The sequence below is a fragment of the Cetorhinus maximus genome, unplaced genomic scaffold, assembly GCF_964194155.1.
Source record: "Cetorhinus maximus unplaced genomic scaffold, sCetMax3.hap1.1 HAP1_SCAFFOLD_1225, whole genome shotgun sequence".
Classification (NCBI taxonomy): domain Eukaryota; kingdom Metazoa; phylum Chordata; class Chondrichthyes; order Lamniformes; family Cetorhinidae; genus Cetorhinus; species Cetorhinus maximus.
In genome coordinates, this window is record NW_027597167.1 from 83,801 (window position 1) to 95,645 (window position 11,845).

The window sequence follows — 11,845 nt, forward strand, 5'->3', positions numbered from 1 at the left end:
CACAGGCGGAAAGGGAATGGGTGACCATCAGGAACAGTAAAAGACTCAGGAAGGTAGTGCAGGAGTCCCCTGTGGTCATCCCCCTCTCTAACAGATATACCACTTTGGATACTGTTGGGGGGGGAATGGCCTCTCAGGGGAAAGCAGCAACAGCCAAGTTCACGGCACCGTGGGTGGCTCTGCTGCTCAGAGGAACGGGAGGAAAACAAGTGGCAGGGCTATAGTGAGAGGGGATTCAATAGTTAGGGGCACAGACAGTCGCTTCTGTGGCCGCAAACGTGAATCAAGGATGGGATGTTGCCTCCCTGGTGCCAGGGTCCGGGATGTCACCGAGCGGCTGCAGGACATTCTGGGGAGGGAAGGTAAACAGCCAGTGGTCGTGGTACACACTGGTACCAACGATATAGGGAAACGAAGGGATGAGGACCTGCAAACTCAGTACAGGGAGTTAGGAGATAAATTAAAATGCAGGACCTCAAATGTAGTCATCTCAGGATTACTCCCAGTTCCACGTGCTAGTGAGAGCAGGAATAAGAGGATAGGCCAAATGAACACGTGGCTGGAGAGATGGTGTAGCCGGGAGCGATTCAGATTCTTGAGGCACTGGGACCGGTTCTGGGGAAGGTGGGACCTGTACAAACCGGACAGGCTGCACCCAGGCAGAGCTGGGACCAGTGTCCTTGTGGGGCTTTTGCTAGTTCTGTTGGGGAGTATTTAAACTCGTGTGGCAGGGGGATGGGATCCCAGGAGTAGGATCAGATAGGTCAGATTCAGATCAGAAAAATGGAGGAAGAACATTAGCTAGGGACGTTGTGATAGACATGGAGTTACAGGAGAAGCAAAGTTTACAAAGTGTCCAGCAAGGGAAATTGACGGGGTTAAACTGTTTATACTTCAATGCAAGGAGTATTCAAACAAGGTGGATGAGTTAAGGGCACAGGTAGACACATGGCAGCAGGATGTCATTGCTATAATGGAGACCTGGCTAAAGGAGGGACACAACTGGCAGCTTAATATCCCTGTTCTGGTCGCCACATTATAGGAAGGATGTGATTGCACTGGAGGGGGTGCAGAGGAGATTCACCAGGATGTTGCCTGGGATGAAACATTTAAGTTATGTAGAGAGGTTGAATAGACTTGGGTTGTTTTCGTTGGAGCAGAGAAGACTGAGGGGCGACCTGATCGAGGTGCACAAGATTATGAGGGGCATGGACAGGGTGGATAGGGAGCAGCTGTTCCCCTTAGTTGAAGGGTCAGTCACGAGGGGACATAAGTTCAAGGTGAGGGGCAGGAGGTTTATGGGGGATGTGAGGAAAAACTTTTTTACCCAGAGGGTGGTGACGGTCTGGAATGCGCTGCCTGGGAGGGTGGTGGAGGCAGGTTGCCTCACATCCTTTAAAAAGTACCTGGATGAGCACTTGGCACATCATAACATTCAAGGCTATGGGCCAAGTGTTGGTAAATGGGATTCGGTAGGTAGGTCAGGTGTTTCTCATGTGTCAGTGCAGACTCGATGGGCCGAAGGGCCTCTTCTGCACTGTGTGATTCTGTGATTTTGGTTATAGAGTTTTCAGACAGGAGATAAAAAAGGAGGGGGTTAGCACTAATGGTTAAAGAATCAATTCCAGTTGTGAGAAGGGATGATATACTAAATGGGCCAACAAACGAGGCTTTATGGATTGAGCTTAGAAATAAAAAAGGGCAGTCACACTACTGGGAGTATACTACAGACCCCCAAATAGTGAAAGGGAGATAGAAGAACAAATATGTAGGCAAATTTCTGCTTGTAAGAACAAGAGGGCAATAATAGTAGGAGACTTCAACTATCCTAATATCAACTGGGATTCAAACAATATAAGGGGCACTGAGGGAGAAAAATTCATGCAGTGTGTCCAGGAAAATTTTTTCAACCAACTAGTGACAAACCCAAAGAGAGGAGATGCAATTCTGGACCCAGTCTTTGGGAACGAAGAAGGGCAAGTGGGTGAAGTGACCGTTGGCGACCATATCGGGGACAGTGATCACAATTCAGTTAGATTTAGCATTACCATGGAAAAGGACAGAGATAAGGCAGGAGTAAAAGTCTTGAACTGGGGGAAGGCAAATTTTGCAGAAATGAGAAGGGAATTGGCTGAGATGGACTGGACAGCACTGCTGGAGGATAAAACACTGGAAAACCACTTGGAAGCACTAAAAAGCGAGATCTAACTGTACAAAGTAGACATGCCCCCTACAAAAATAAGAGTGGTTCTGCCAAACCTAGACCCCCCTGGTTGTCTAGAGTAATACAGGGGAAGATCAAACAGAAAAAGAAAGCGTATGATAGACACAAAGAACTAAGCACTGCAGACAGCCTAGACGAATATAGGAAGTGCAGGGACGAAGTAAAAAAGGAAATAAGGAAATCAAAGACAGGGCATGAAAAAAGATTAGCAAGTAAAGTTAAAGATAACCCATAGATGTTTTACCAATACATTAATGCTAAAAGGTTAGTTAAGGAAAAAGTGGGACCTATCAGAGATGAAGATGGATACTCGTATGCAGAGGCTGTGGGAAGGGTTTTGAATGAATATTTTGTCTCCGTGTTTACAAAGGAAAGGGAGGATGTAGATATAGTAGTCCAGGAGGAACACTGTGAGATATTGGACGGGATAGTCATAAAGAGAGAGGAAGTACTCGAACGGTTGAAATCCTAGAAAGTTGATAAGCCACCAGGGCCAGATGGATTGTTTCCGAGGCTGCTGAAGGAAGTCAGGGAGGAGATAGCAGATGCTCGGAGGATGATTTTCCAATCTTCACTAGATACAGGGGAGGTACCGGAGGACTGGAGAAATGCAAATGTAGTTCCATTGTTTAAAAAGGGATCAAAGGAAATGCCAAACAATTATAGGCCAGTTAGTCTTACATCGGTGGTGAGCAAATTAGTAGAATCAATCCTGAGAGATAAGATTAACTGTCATGTGGAAAGGCATGGACTAGTCAGGGATGGTCAGCATGGATTTGTTAAAGGAAGGTCCTGCCTCACAAATTTGATTGAATTCTTTGAGGAAGTGACAAGAAGGGTTGATGAAGGTAGTGCAGTGGATGTTGTGTACATGGATTTTAGCAAGGCATTTGACAAGGTCCCACATGGCAGATTGGTCAGGAAAGTAAAAGCCCATGGGATTCAGGGTAATGTGGCAAACTGGATAAAAGGTTGGCTTTGTAACAGGAAACAAAGGGTAATGGTCGATGGATGTCCTTGTGAATGGAAAGTTGTCTCAAGTGGTGCTCCATAGGGCTCGGTGTTGAGACCCTTGCTGTTTGTGTTATATATTAACGATTTGGACGTGAACGTGGGGAGCACGATTGGGAAGTTTGCAGATGACACAAAGATTGGCCGAGTAGTGGATAGTGTAGAGGATAGCCATAATCTCCAAAACGATATAGATGGGTTGGTGGAGTGGGCAGTAAAGTGGCAGATGGATTTTAACATAGAGAAGTGTGAGGTCATACATTTAGGGAGGTCAAACAGTTACAGTGATTACACAATAAATGGGAATATACTAAGAGGGGTAGATGAAGTGAGAGATCTTGGCATACAAGTACACAGGTCCCTGAAAGCAGCAGTTCAAGTAGACAAGGTTGTAAAGAAGGCATATGGAATGCTTTCCTTCATTGGCAGAGGTATGGAATATAAAAGTAAGGATATAATGTTGGAATTATATAAAACACTGGTGAGGCCACAACTGGAGCATTGTGTGCAGTTCTGGTCACCACATTACAGGAAGGATGTAATAGCTCTGGAGAGAGTGCAGAGGAGGTTTACAAGAATGTTGCCAGGATTAATGTAGCTATGAGGAGAGATTGGATAGGTTGGGGTTATTTTCCTTAGAACAAAGAAGGCTGAGAGGTGACTTGATTGATGTGGACAAAATTATGAGGGGAATAGATAGAGTGGACAGGATAAAATTGTTTCCCTTGGTGGAGAATTCTAGAACCAGGGGACATAGATTCAAGTGGCAGAAGGTGTAGGGGGGACATGAGGAAGAACTTTTTTACGCAGAGGGTAGTGGGTGTCTAGAATTCGCTGCCCAAGTTGTTGGTAGAGGCAGAAACTCTAAACTCTTTTAAAAAGTACCTGGATCTGCACCTAAAGTGCTGTAAGCTGCAGGGCTATGGACCGGGTGCAGGAAGGTGGGATTAGAAAGGGCACCTGGGTGTCCTCGGGCTGGCATGAACAAGATGGGCTGAATAGCCTTCTTCTGTGCTGTAACTTTTCTCTGGTTCTATGATGGCCATAATCATGAAAGGAATTTCACGGTGGGAGACACAGTTTTCGCGAAGAACTTTGGAGATGGGCCCAATTTATTATTGGGTGAAGTGACAGGACCTCTCTCCTATAATGTGTCGATAAACAGCCGAATAATGCGACACATGGATGATCTCTGGAGAAGAGAGACAGTCCCACAAGAAGGAATACCCTCATCATTTGTGTTTGAGTCTACGCCGCAGGTGGAAGAAATGTCACACGATTTGGAAGTACCCGTGGGGCTTGTTCAACCTGAGAGGGTCAAAGACACAAACTCTGGCCACTTCCACCAAAGAGCCTGGTGGACAGTTAACCCCTGAGAAGGGAATCTCGGAAAAACCAGCCGAGGCGGTTGAGCTACGACACTCGACACGTCTGAGGAAGCCTCCTGAGAGAGTTGGGTTGTAAATAGTTATTGATGTAAATAATTGGGATGTTGTGAAACTTGGTAATTGTACTTTCATGTAAAGGGGGAGGGATGTGGTAAAGTGGAGTGCTCTGTACCTTTAAGAGAATGTAGTTAGTTGACCATGTGACTGTATTGACCAATCGCTACACAGTGCGGGCTTCTTGGGTACTAAGTGGAGAGCTGGAGGTGATTGAAGAAGCACACATGGTGTTAGTGCTCTGTTCTTAGTTCCAGTAAACCACCAGTGTTTGTTCAGTTAATCGGTCTCTCTGCCTATATTGTTTCAAGCACCAACTAATGTGTTAATATCAAAAGCGTAGTTAGCGTTCGCCAGACAAAACGGCCCAACAATTTGCCTGGTGATTGTAATTTTCCCCGAGTTCCTCCCTCCCATTTCCTGATTAACAGCTATTTCCGGATGTTACTTGTGCCCTCTATAGTGAAGATTGAAACACAATACCTGTTTAATTTGTCCGCCATCTCTCTATTTTCCATCGTCAGTTACCCAGACGCACTCTCTAAAGGACCAATGCTCACTTTGTTAACTCTTTTCCTTTTTAAATATCTATAGAAACTCTTACTATCCATCTTTATATTACTGGCTAGCTTTCTCTCATACTCTAACTTTTCCCTCCTTATTAATCATTTTGTCATTCTTTGCTGTTCCTTATATTCATTTCAATCTTCTGACCTGCCACCCATCTTTGTGTAATTATATGCTTTTTCTTCAAGTTCCATACTGTCTTTAACTTTTTTAGTTAACCATGGATGGTGGACCCTCCCCTTGGAATTTTTCTTTCTCATCGGAATGTGTATATTCTGTGTATTCTGAAATTTCCCTTTAAATGTCTGCCACTGAAATTCTGTTGACATATCCCTTAACCTCATTTACCAGTTCACTTTAGCGAGCTCTGCTTTCATACCCTCATAATTGCCCCTATTTAAGTTTAAAATACTAGTCCTGGACGCACTCGTTTCTCTCTCAAAATGAATGTAAAATTCAATTATATTATGATCGCTGCTACCTACAGGCACCTTCACTATGAGGTTATCAATTAATCCTATCTCATTGCACAATACCAGGTCTAGTATATCCTGCTCTCTGGTTGGCTTCAGAACGTGTGGTTCTAAGAAACTATCCCAAAAACATTCTATGAATTCCTCATCTATGCTACCTTTGCCCATCTGAGTTTTCCAGTCTATATGTAGATTAAAATCCCCCATGATTATTGCTATATCTTTCTGTCAAGCTCCCATTATCTCTTCTTTTATACTCTGCCCTACTGTGTAGTTACAATTAGGAGCCTGTACACCACTCCCACAAGTGACTTCTTGCCCTTATCATTCCTCATCTCAACCCAAACCGCTTCTACTTCCTGGTTTCCTGAATTTAGTTCATCCCTCTCTAATGCGCTAATACCATCAGTAATTAACAGAGGCACCCCTCCACCTTTTCCTAACTCCCTGTCCTTCCCAAATGTCACCTACCCTTCAATATTCAGATCCCAGTCTATATCATCCTGTAGCCATGTCTCTGTAATGTCTGTCAGATTGTATTTATTTATTTCTATTTGCGCTATCAGTTCATCTGTTTTGTTTCGAATGCTACGTTTAGATACAGAGCCTTTAGTTTTGTCCTTTTATTTTTTTGTAGTTTGTCTGCAGATTTACCCTTAGGGCAGAATCTTTTGGTCAGCATAAGGGGCCTGACACACCAACGCATAAAATGATGCCCAATATCGGGCGTGCGTCCCGACGCCATCGCGCACCATCACGGTATTTTGTTCGGTGGGCGCGCGCCGGAGTTGGTTGCACACCCTCCGAAATGTTAAGGGCCTATTAAGAAATTAATTAAAGTCCTTACGAACGCTGCCTGTCCAACCTTAATGTTGACGGGCAGGCGAAAAGGCCAGGCGGCCTTCACGGTTTCTAGGAAACCTCATCCACGAGCGGGGTGAGGTTTCCTAAAGCTTTTATTAATTAAATATTTTTCCTAAATATAAAAACATGGCCCATGAGGGAACATGTTTAAATAAATTTTTGAGCCATTTATTTATTTATTTGAAAACTGCTTCAATGTCCCTGAGACAGCTCCATGCCTCAGGGAGATTGAAACGCTCTTGTGTGTGCATGTGTGAAAGACCACTGGCCCTGACTCTCCCTCCTCCCCCCCCGCCCGCACTGGTAGCTCTGAGTGCTATGGCTCGCGTCTTACGCTGGGCGAGCCTTAATTAACCCGCCCATGTAAATTGGCGGCATGGCAGCCAATCTCGGGCAATGACTGGCTCTGTGACCACCCCTGCCCACTCCCACCGAACCCGCCTGGCATCGGAAAAATCCTGGTCTTTGATTTGTATTCTCTGTCTCTTCCTATCACAGTCTGTTTATCATTTCCCATATTAATGCCTGTCTCTCTCCACTTGTCTCTACTCTTTCATTTACCAAGTCTTCCCAAATTTGATCCTTTGCCCCCACTAATCAGTTTAAAACCCTCTCTATTTCCCTAGTTATGTGGCTCACGAGGACACCAGCCCCTGTACGGTTCAGGTGTAGACCATCCCAACGGTACAGATCCCACTTTCCCCAGTACTGGAGCCAGTGCCCCACAAACTGGAACCCACTTCTCCCACACCCAGTCTTTAAGTCACACATTCATTTCTCTAATCTATCTGCCCAATGACAATTTGCATGTGGCCCAGATAATAATCTAGAAATTATTACCTTTGAGGTTCTGTTTCTTAATTTGGTGCCTAGCTCCTCATACTGACTATGCAGAGCCTTCTTCCTCATTCTGCCTATGTCATTGGTACCTTCTTGGACCATAACCACTGGATCATCCTCCTCCTCGCACTGCAAGTTCCTGTCCAGCCCTGAGCAGATGTCCCAACCCCTGGCACCAGGCAGGCAACACAGCCTTATGGACTCTCGCTCCTTGTGAACATTGTCAATCCCCCTATACTGTCCCCTACTACCACTGCATTCCTTTCTGCTCCCCCATTTGGATGGCTTCCTCTACCACAGTGCCATGGTCAGTTTGCTCATTCAAACAAGCTGAGAACCTCATACCTGTTGGACAATTGCAGAGGCTCACTCTCCTCCACTCCTGCCCTCCGGGTCACTGTCATGAAAGTATAATAATTTTCACAATATTTTTCTGGTTTATTGTAACGGTTTATGGGGGTAAGTAGTTGGGTCTGTCTGTGTGTGATTTAATTACATTTGGAGTCAAGTAGACAAGTTTAACTATCAAAAGAAGCTCGGTGCTTGACATGCTGACTTAGGATGTGAGGCTTGATGGGAATTTGCATTTTTCAGATAGACAAAGGGAGATTTGGATTTCAAAGGGATCTCAGTCTGTTTACAAATAGCCAGATAAGCAAGACTAAGGAATGTGTTTACTTTCCCCAAACGTTACTGACAATAAATAGCAACAAGAAAGTTTTTATAATGTGAGGAAGATACAGTATCATAGACACATGGGACAATAGAATTTAAATATCACAAGAGAGAGAAACAGGTATAAAGGGGAATGAGGCTATGTGTCAGGAGAAGGCATTGAGATCTAACAGAAATGTGTGAAGCAGCCTCAGTGAAGGCTTCAGTACTTCTGCATAAGTCTGCTGTCTACTGAAACTGAAGCTGGAGAAAAATCATTTGGAATTCTACTGTCCAGGGTATTGTGTTAATTTGCTGGATCTGTTTAAAATCTAAAATCTATTTTTGGACCGTTGCTTTAAAGGGGGTGTAACTGGGAGTCAGGTTAATTAGGAATTTTCGGAGTTATTCTTGTAGTAATTTGTAGCCTTATGCATGTGCTTGAAATCTTTTCTTTTGTTAATAAATATTTTGATTTAGTTTTTTTAAATTTCAAAATCTTGGTGGACTTGTTCCTTCTGAATTCAGTGCAGGCATCTCGTAATAAATACAAGCTGCAAAACCGTTGTGGTAACGCAATCAGTTTCCCTTGTGGATTTGGTCCACCTGGCACACACCATCTGTGATGTCATGACAGTCCCCTTCCCTGCCTCACTCACAGTCACACCCTCCTGTCCCTGGCCACTGTCCAAATCAGAAGACCCTATCTCCTAAATGGTGTGACTGCCTCCTGGTACAAAGCATCCAGGTAACTGTCCCCTCCCTGCTGTGTCACAGTGTCTGCAGCTCAGCCTCCAGCTCAATGACTCTTAGCTGAAGTTCCTCAAGCCGCAAACACTTACTGCTGATGTGTTTACCCTGGATCACAATTATCCAGGAGCTCCCAAATGCTGCAATTTAACACATCACCTGTCCTGCCATCCTTAATGTGTTTTAAATAATTACTTAATTATATTAACCACTTAATTAATGTTGCTTTCTTTTATATTCAATTAACTTTACACCAAATTGTGTACTATTTTAAACTTTAGGGACAGAATAGAACTTACCACTTACCAATCAGCTATCTCATTTCCCTGTAGTAGAGCAAGAACCATGCCAGGCTGTTGCTTGACTAGTCTGAGACAGCTCTCCTAATTTTGGCACAAGCCCCCAGATGTTACTAAGGAAGACTTTGCAGGGTTGACAGGCCTGAGATGCCTTTGTCGTTTCTGGAGCCTAAGTCGATGCCGGGTGGTCCGTCCGGTTTCATTCCTTTTTCTTTTGACTTTGTGGTGGTTTGTTACAACTGATTGGTTTGTTAGGGCATTTCAGAGTCAACCACATTGCTGTGGGTTTGGAGCCACATGTAGGCCAGACCAGGGAAGGACAGCAGATTTCCTTCCCTGAAGTGGAGTGAATCGAATTGGCTGAAGACTGGCATCTGTGATGTTGGGGACCACCAGAGGCAAAGATGGATCATGCACTTGGCACTTCTGGCTGAAGATTGTAGCAAATGCTTCAGCCTTATCTCCTGCACTGGTGTGCTGGGCTCCTCCATCAGAGGATGGGGATATTTGTGGAGCCTCCTCCAGTGAGTTGTTTAATTGTCTACTACCATTCACGACTGGATGTGGCAGGACTACAGAGCTTAGATCTGATCCATTGGTTGTGGGATCACTTAGCTCTGTCTATCACTTGCTGCTTATGCTGTTTGGCATGTATGTAGTCCTGTACTATAGCTTCACCAGGTAGACACCTTATTTTTAGGTGTGCCTGGTGCTGCTCCTGGCATGCTCTCCTGCACTCTTCATTGGACCAATTCAAAGGTTAGAGGTTAAAGGTTGGGAATTCTGTGGAGAATAATTCACTTTCTGACTTGGCCCAAACATGGACAAAAGATTTGAACTCCAGGGCCAGGCACTGGGTGGGGCACCGAGGGTCTCCCTCCCCCCTGTCCGCCTGATCTCCTTCTCCAGCTTCACCCCTGCCCCACACTTGCTGGAACTATGGCTGGGTGAAGCGAGCGGTCACCTGAGAGTGATGATGTCGTGGTTGCGAGTGTGAACCCGGGCCAGGAGCATGGCCAGATCATTCGCCTCAGAGCCACTGTTCACCAGCATTACAACCTGAAAAACAGGGAACAGAACCATGAACTACAGCCCCTGGACCATGAAACCCCTCGCCCACCCCCACCAACACCCCACCCCGGGGCGGGGACCCCCACCCCCGACACCCCACCCCGGGGCGGGGACCCCCACCCCCGACACCCCACCCCGGGGCGGGGACCCCCACCCCCGACACCCCACCCCGGGGCGGGGACCCCCACCCCCGACACCCCACCCCGGGGCGGGGACCCCCACCCCCGACACCCCACCCCGGGGCGGGGACCCCCACCCCCGACACCCCACCCCGGGGCGGGGACCCCCACCCCCGACACCCCACCCCGGGGCGGGGACCCCCACCCCCGACACCCCACCCCGGGGCGGGGACCCCCACCCCCGACACCCCACCCCGGGGCGGGGACCCCCGCCCCCGACACCCCACCCCGGGGCGGGGACCCCCGCCCCCGACACCCCACCCCGGGGCGGGGACCCCCGCCCCCGACACCCCACCCCGGGGCGGGGACCCCCGCCCCCGACACCCCACCCCGGGGCGGGGACCCCCGCCCCCGACACCCCACCCCGGGGCGGGGACCCCCGCCCCCGACACCCCACCCCGGGGCGGGGACCCCCGCCCCCGACACCCCACCCCGGGGCGGGGACCCCCGCCCCCGACACCCCACCCCGGGGCGGGGACCCCCGCCCCCGACACCCCACCCCGGGGCGGGGACCCCCGCCCCCGACACCCCACCCCGGGGCGGGGACCCCCGCCCCCGACACCCCACCCCGGGGAGGGGACCCCCGCCCCCGACACCCCACCCCGGGGAGGGGACCCCCGCCCCCGACACCCCACCCCGGGGCGGGGACCCCCGCCCCCGACACCCCACCCCGGGGCGGGGACCCCCGCCCCCGACACCCCACCCCGGGGCGGGGACCCCCGCCCCCGACACCCCACCCCGGGGCGGGGACCCCCCCGCCCCCATCCCCACCCCCCCCCGGGGCGGGGACCCCCCCGCCCCCATCCCCACCCCCCCCCGGGGCGGGGACCCCCCCGCCCCCATCCCCACCCCCCCCCCGGGGGCGGGGACCCCCCCGCCCCCATCCCCACCCCCCCCCCCGGGGCGGGGACCCCCCCGCCCCCATCCCCACCCACCGCACCCCCCCCGGGGCGGGGACCCCCCCGCCCCCATCCCCACCCCCCCCCGGGGCGGGGACCCCCCCGCCCCCATCCCCACCCCCCCCCGGGGCCGGGACCCCCCCGCCCCCATCCCCCCACCCCCCCCCCCGGGGCGGGGAGCCCCCGCCCCCATCCCCACCCCCCCCCCCGGGGCGGGGACCCCCCGCCCCCATCCCCACCCCCGACACCCCACCCCACCCCGGGGCCATGAGCCCCCCGCCCCCATCCCCACCCCACCCCACCCCACCCCGGGGCCATGAGCCCCCCGCCCCCATCCCCACCCCACCGCACCCCACCCCGGGGCCATGAGCCCCCCGCCCCCATCCCCCACCCCACCCCGGGGCCATGAGCCCCCCGCCCCCATCCCCACCCCACACCACCCCACCCCACCCCGGGGCCATGAGCCCCCCGCCCCCATCCCCACCCCACCCCACCCCACCCCACCCCGGGGCCATGAGCCCCCCGCCCCCATCCCCACCCCACCCCACCCCACCCCACCCCGGGGCCATGAG

At 50.5% G+C, this 11,845-nt stretch overlaps 1 protein-coding gene across 1 annotated transcript in view; it reads right to left on the reverse strand.

The window, feature by feature from the left end:
* The window catches only part of agxt2 (alanine--glyoxylate aminotransferase 2), a gene marked incomplete at its 5' end in the record, with an annotated part of 56,986 nt that extends 46,803 nt beyond the window's left edge, over nucleotides 1–10,183 (reverse strand). Inside the window, one exon of the mRNA XM_078536452.1 lies at nucleotides 10,089–10,183. Within this exon, the coding sequence (XP_078392578.1) occupies nucleotides 10,089–10,183 (95 nt within the window). The remainder of the gene's footprint in view (nucleotides 1–10,088) is intronic.
* Nucleotides 10,184–11,845: the final 1,662 nt, after the last annotated feature.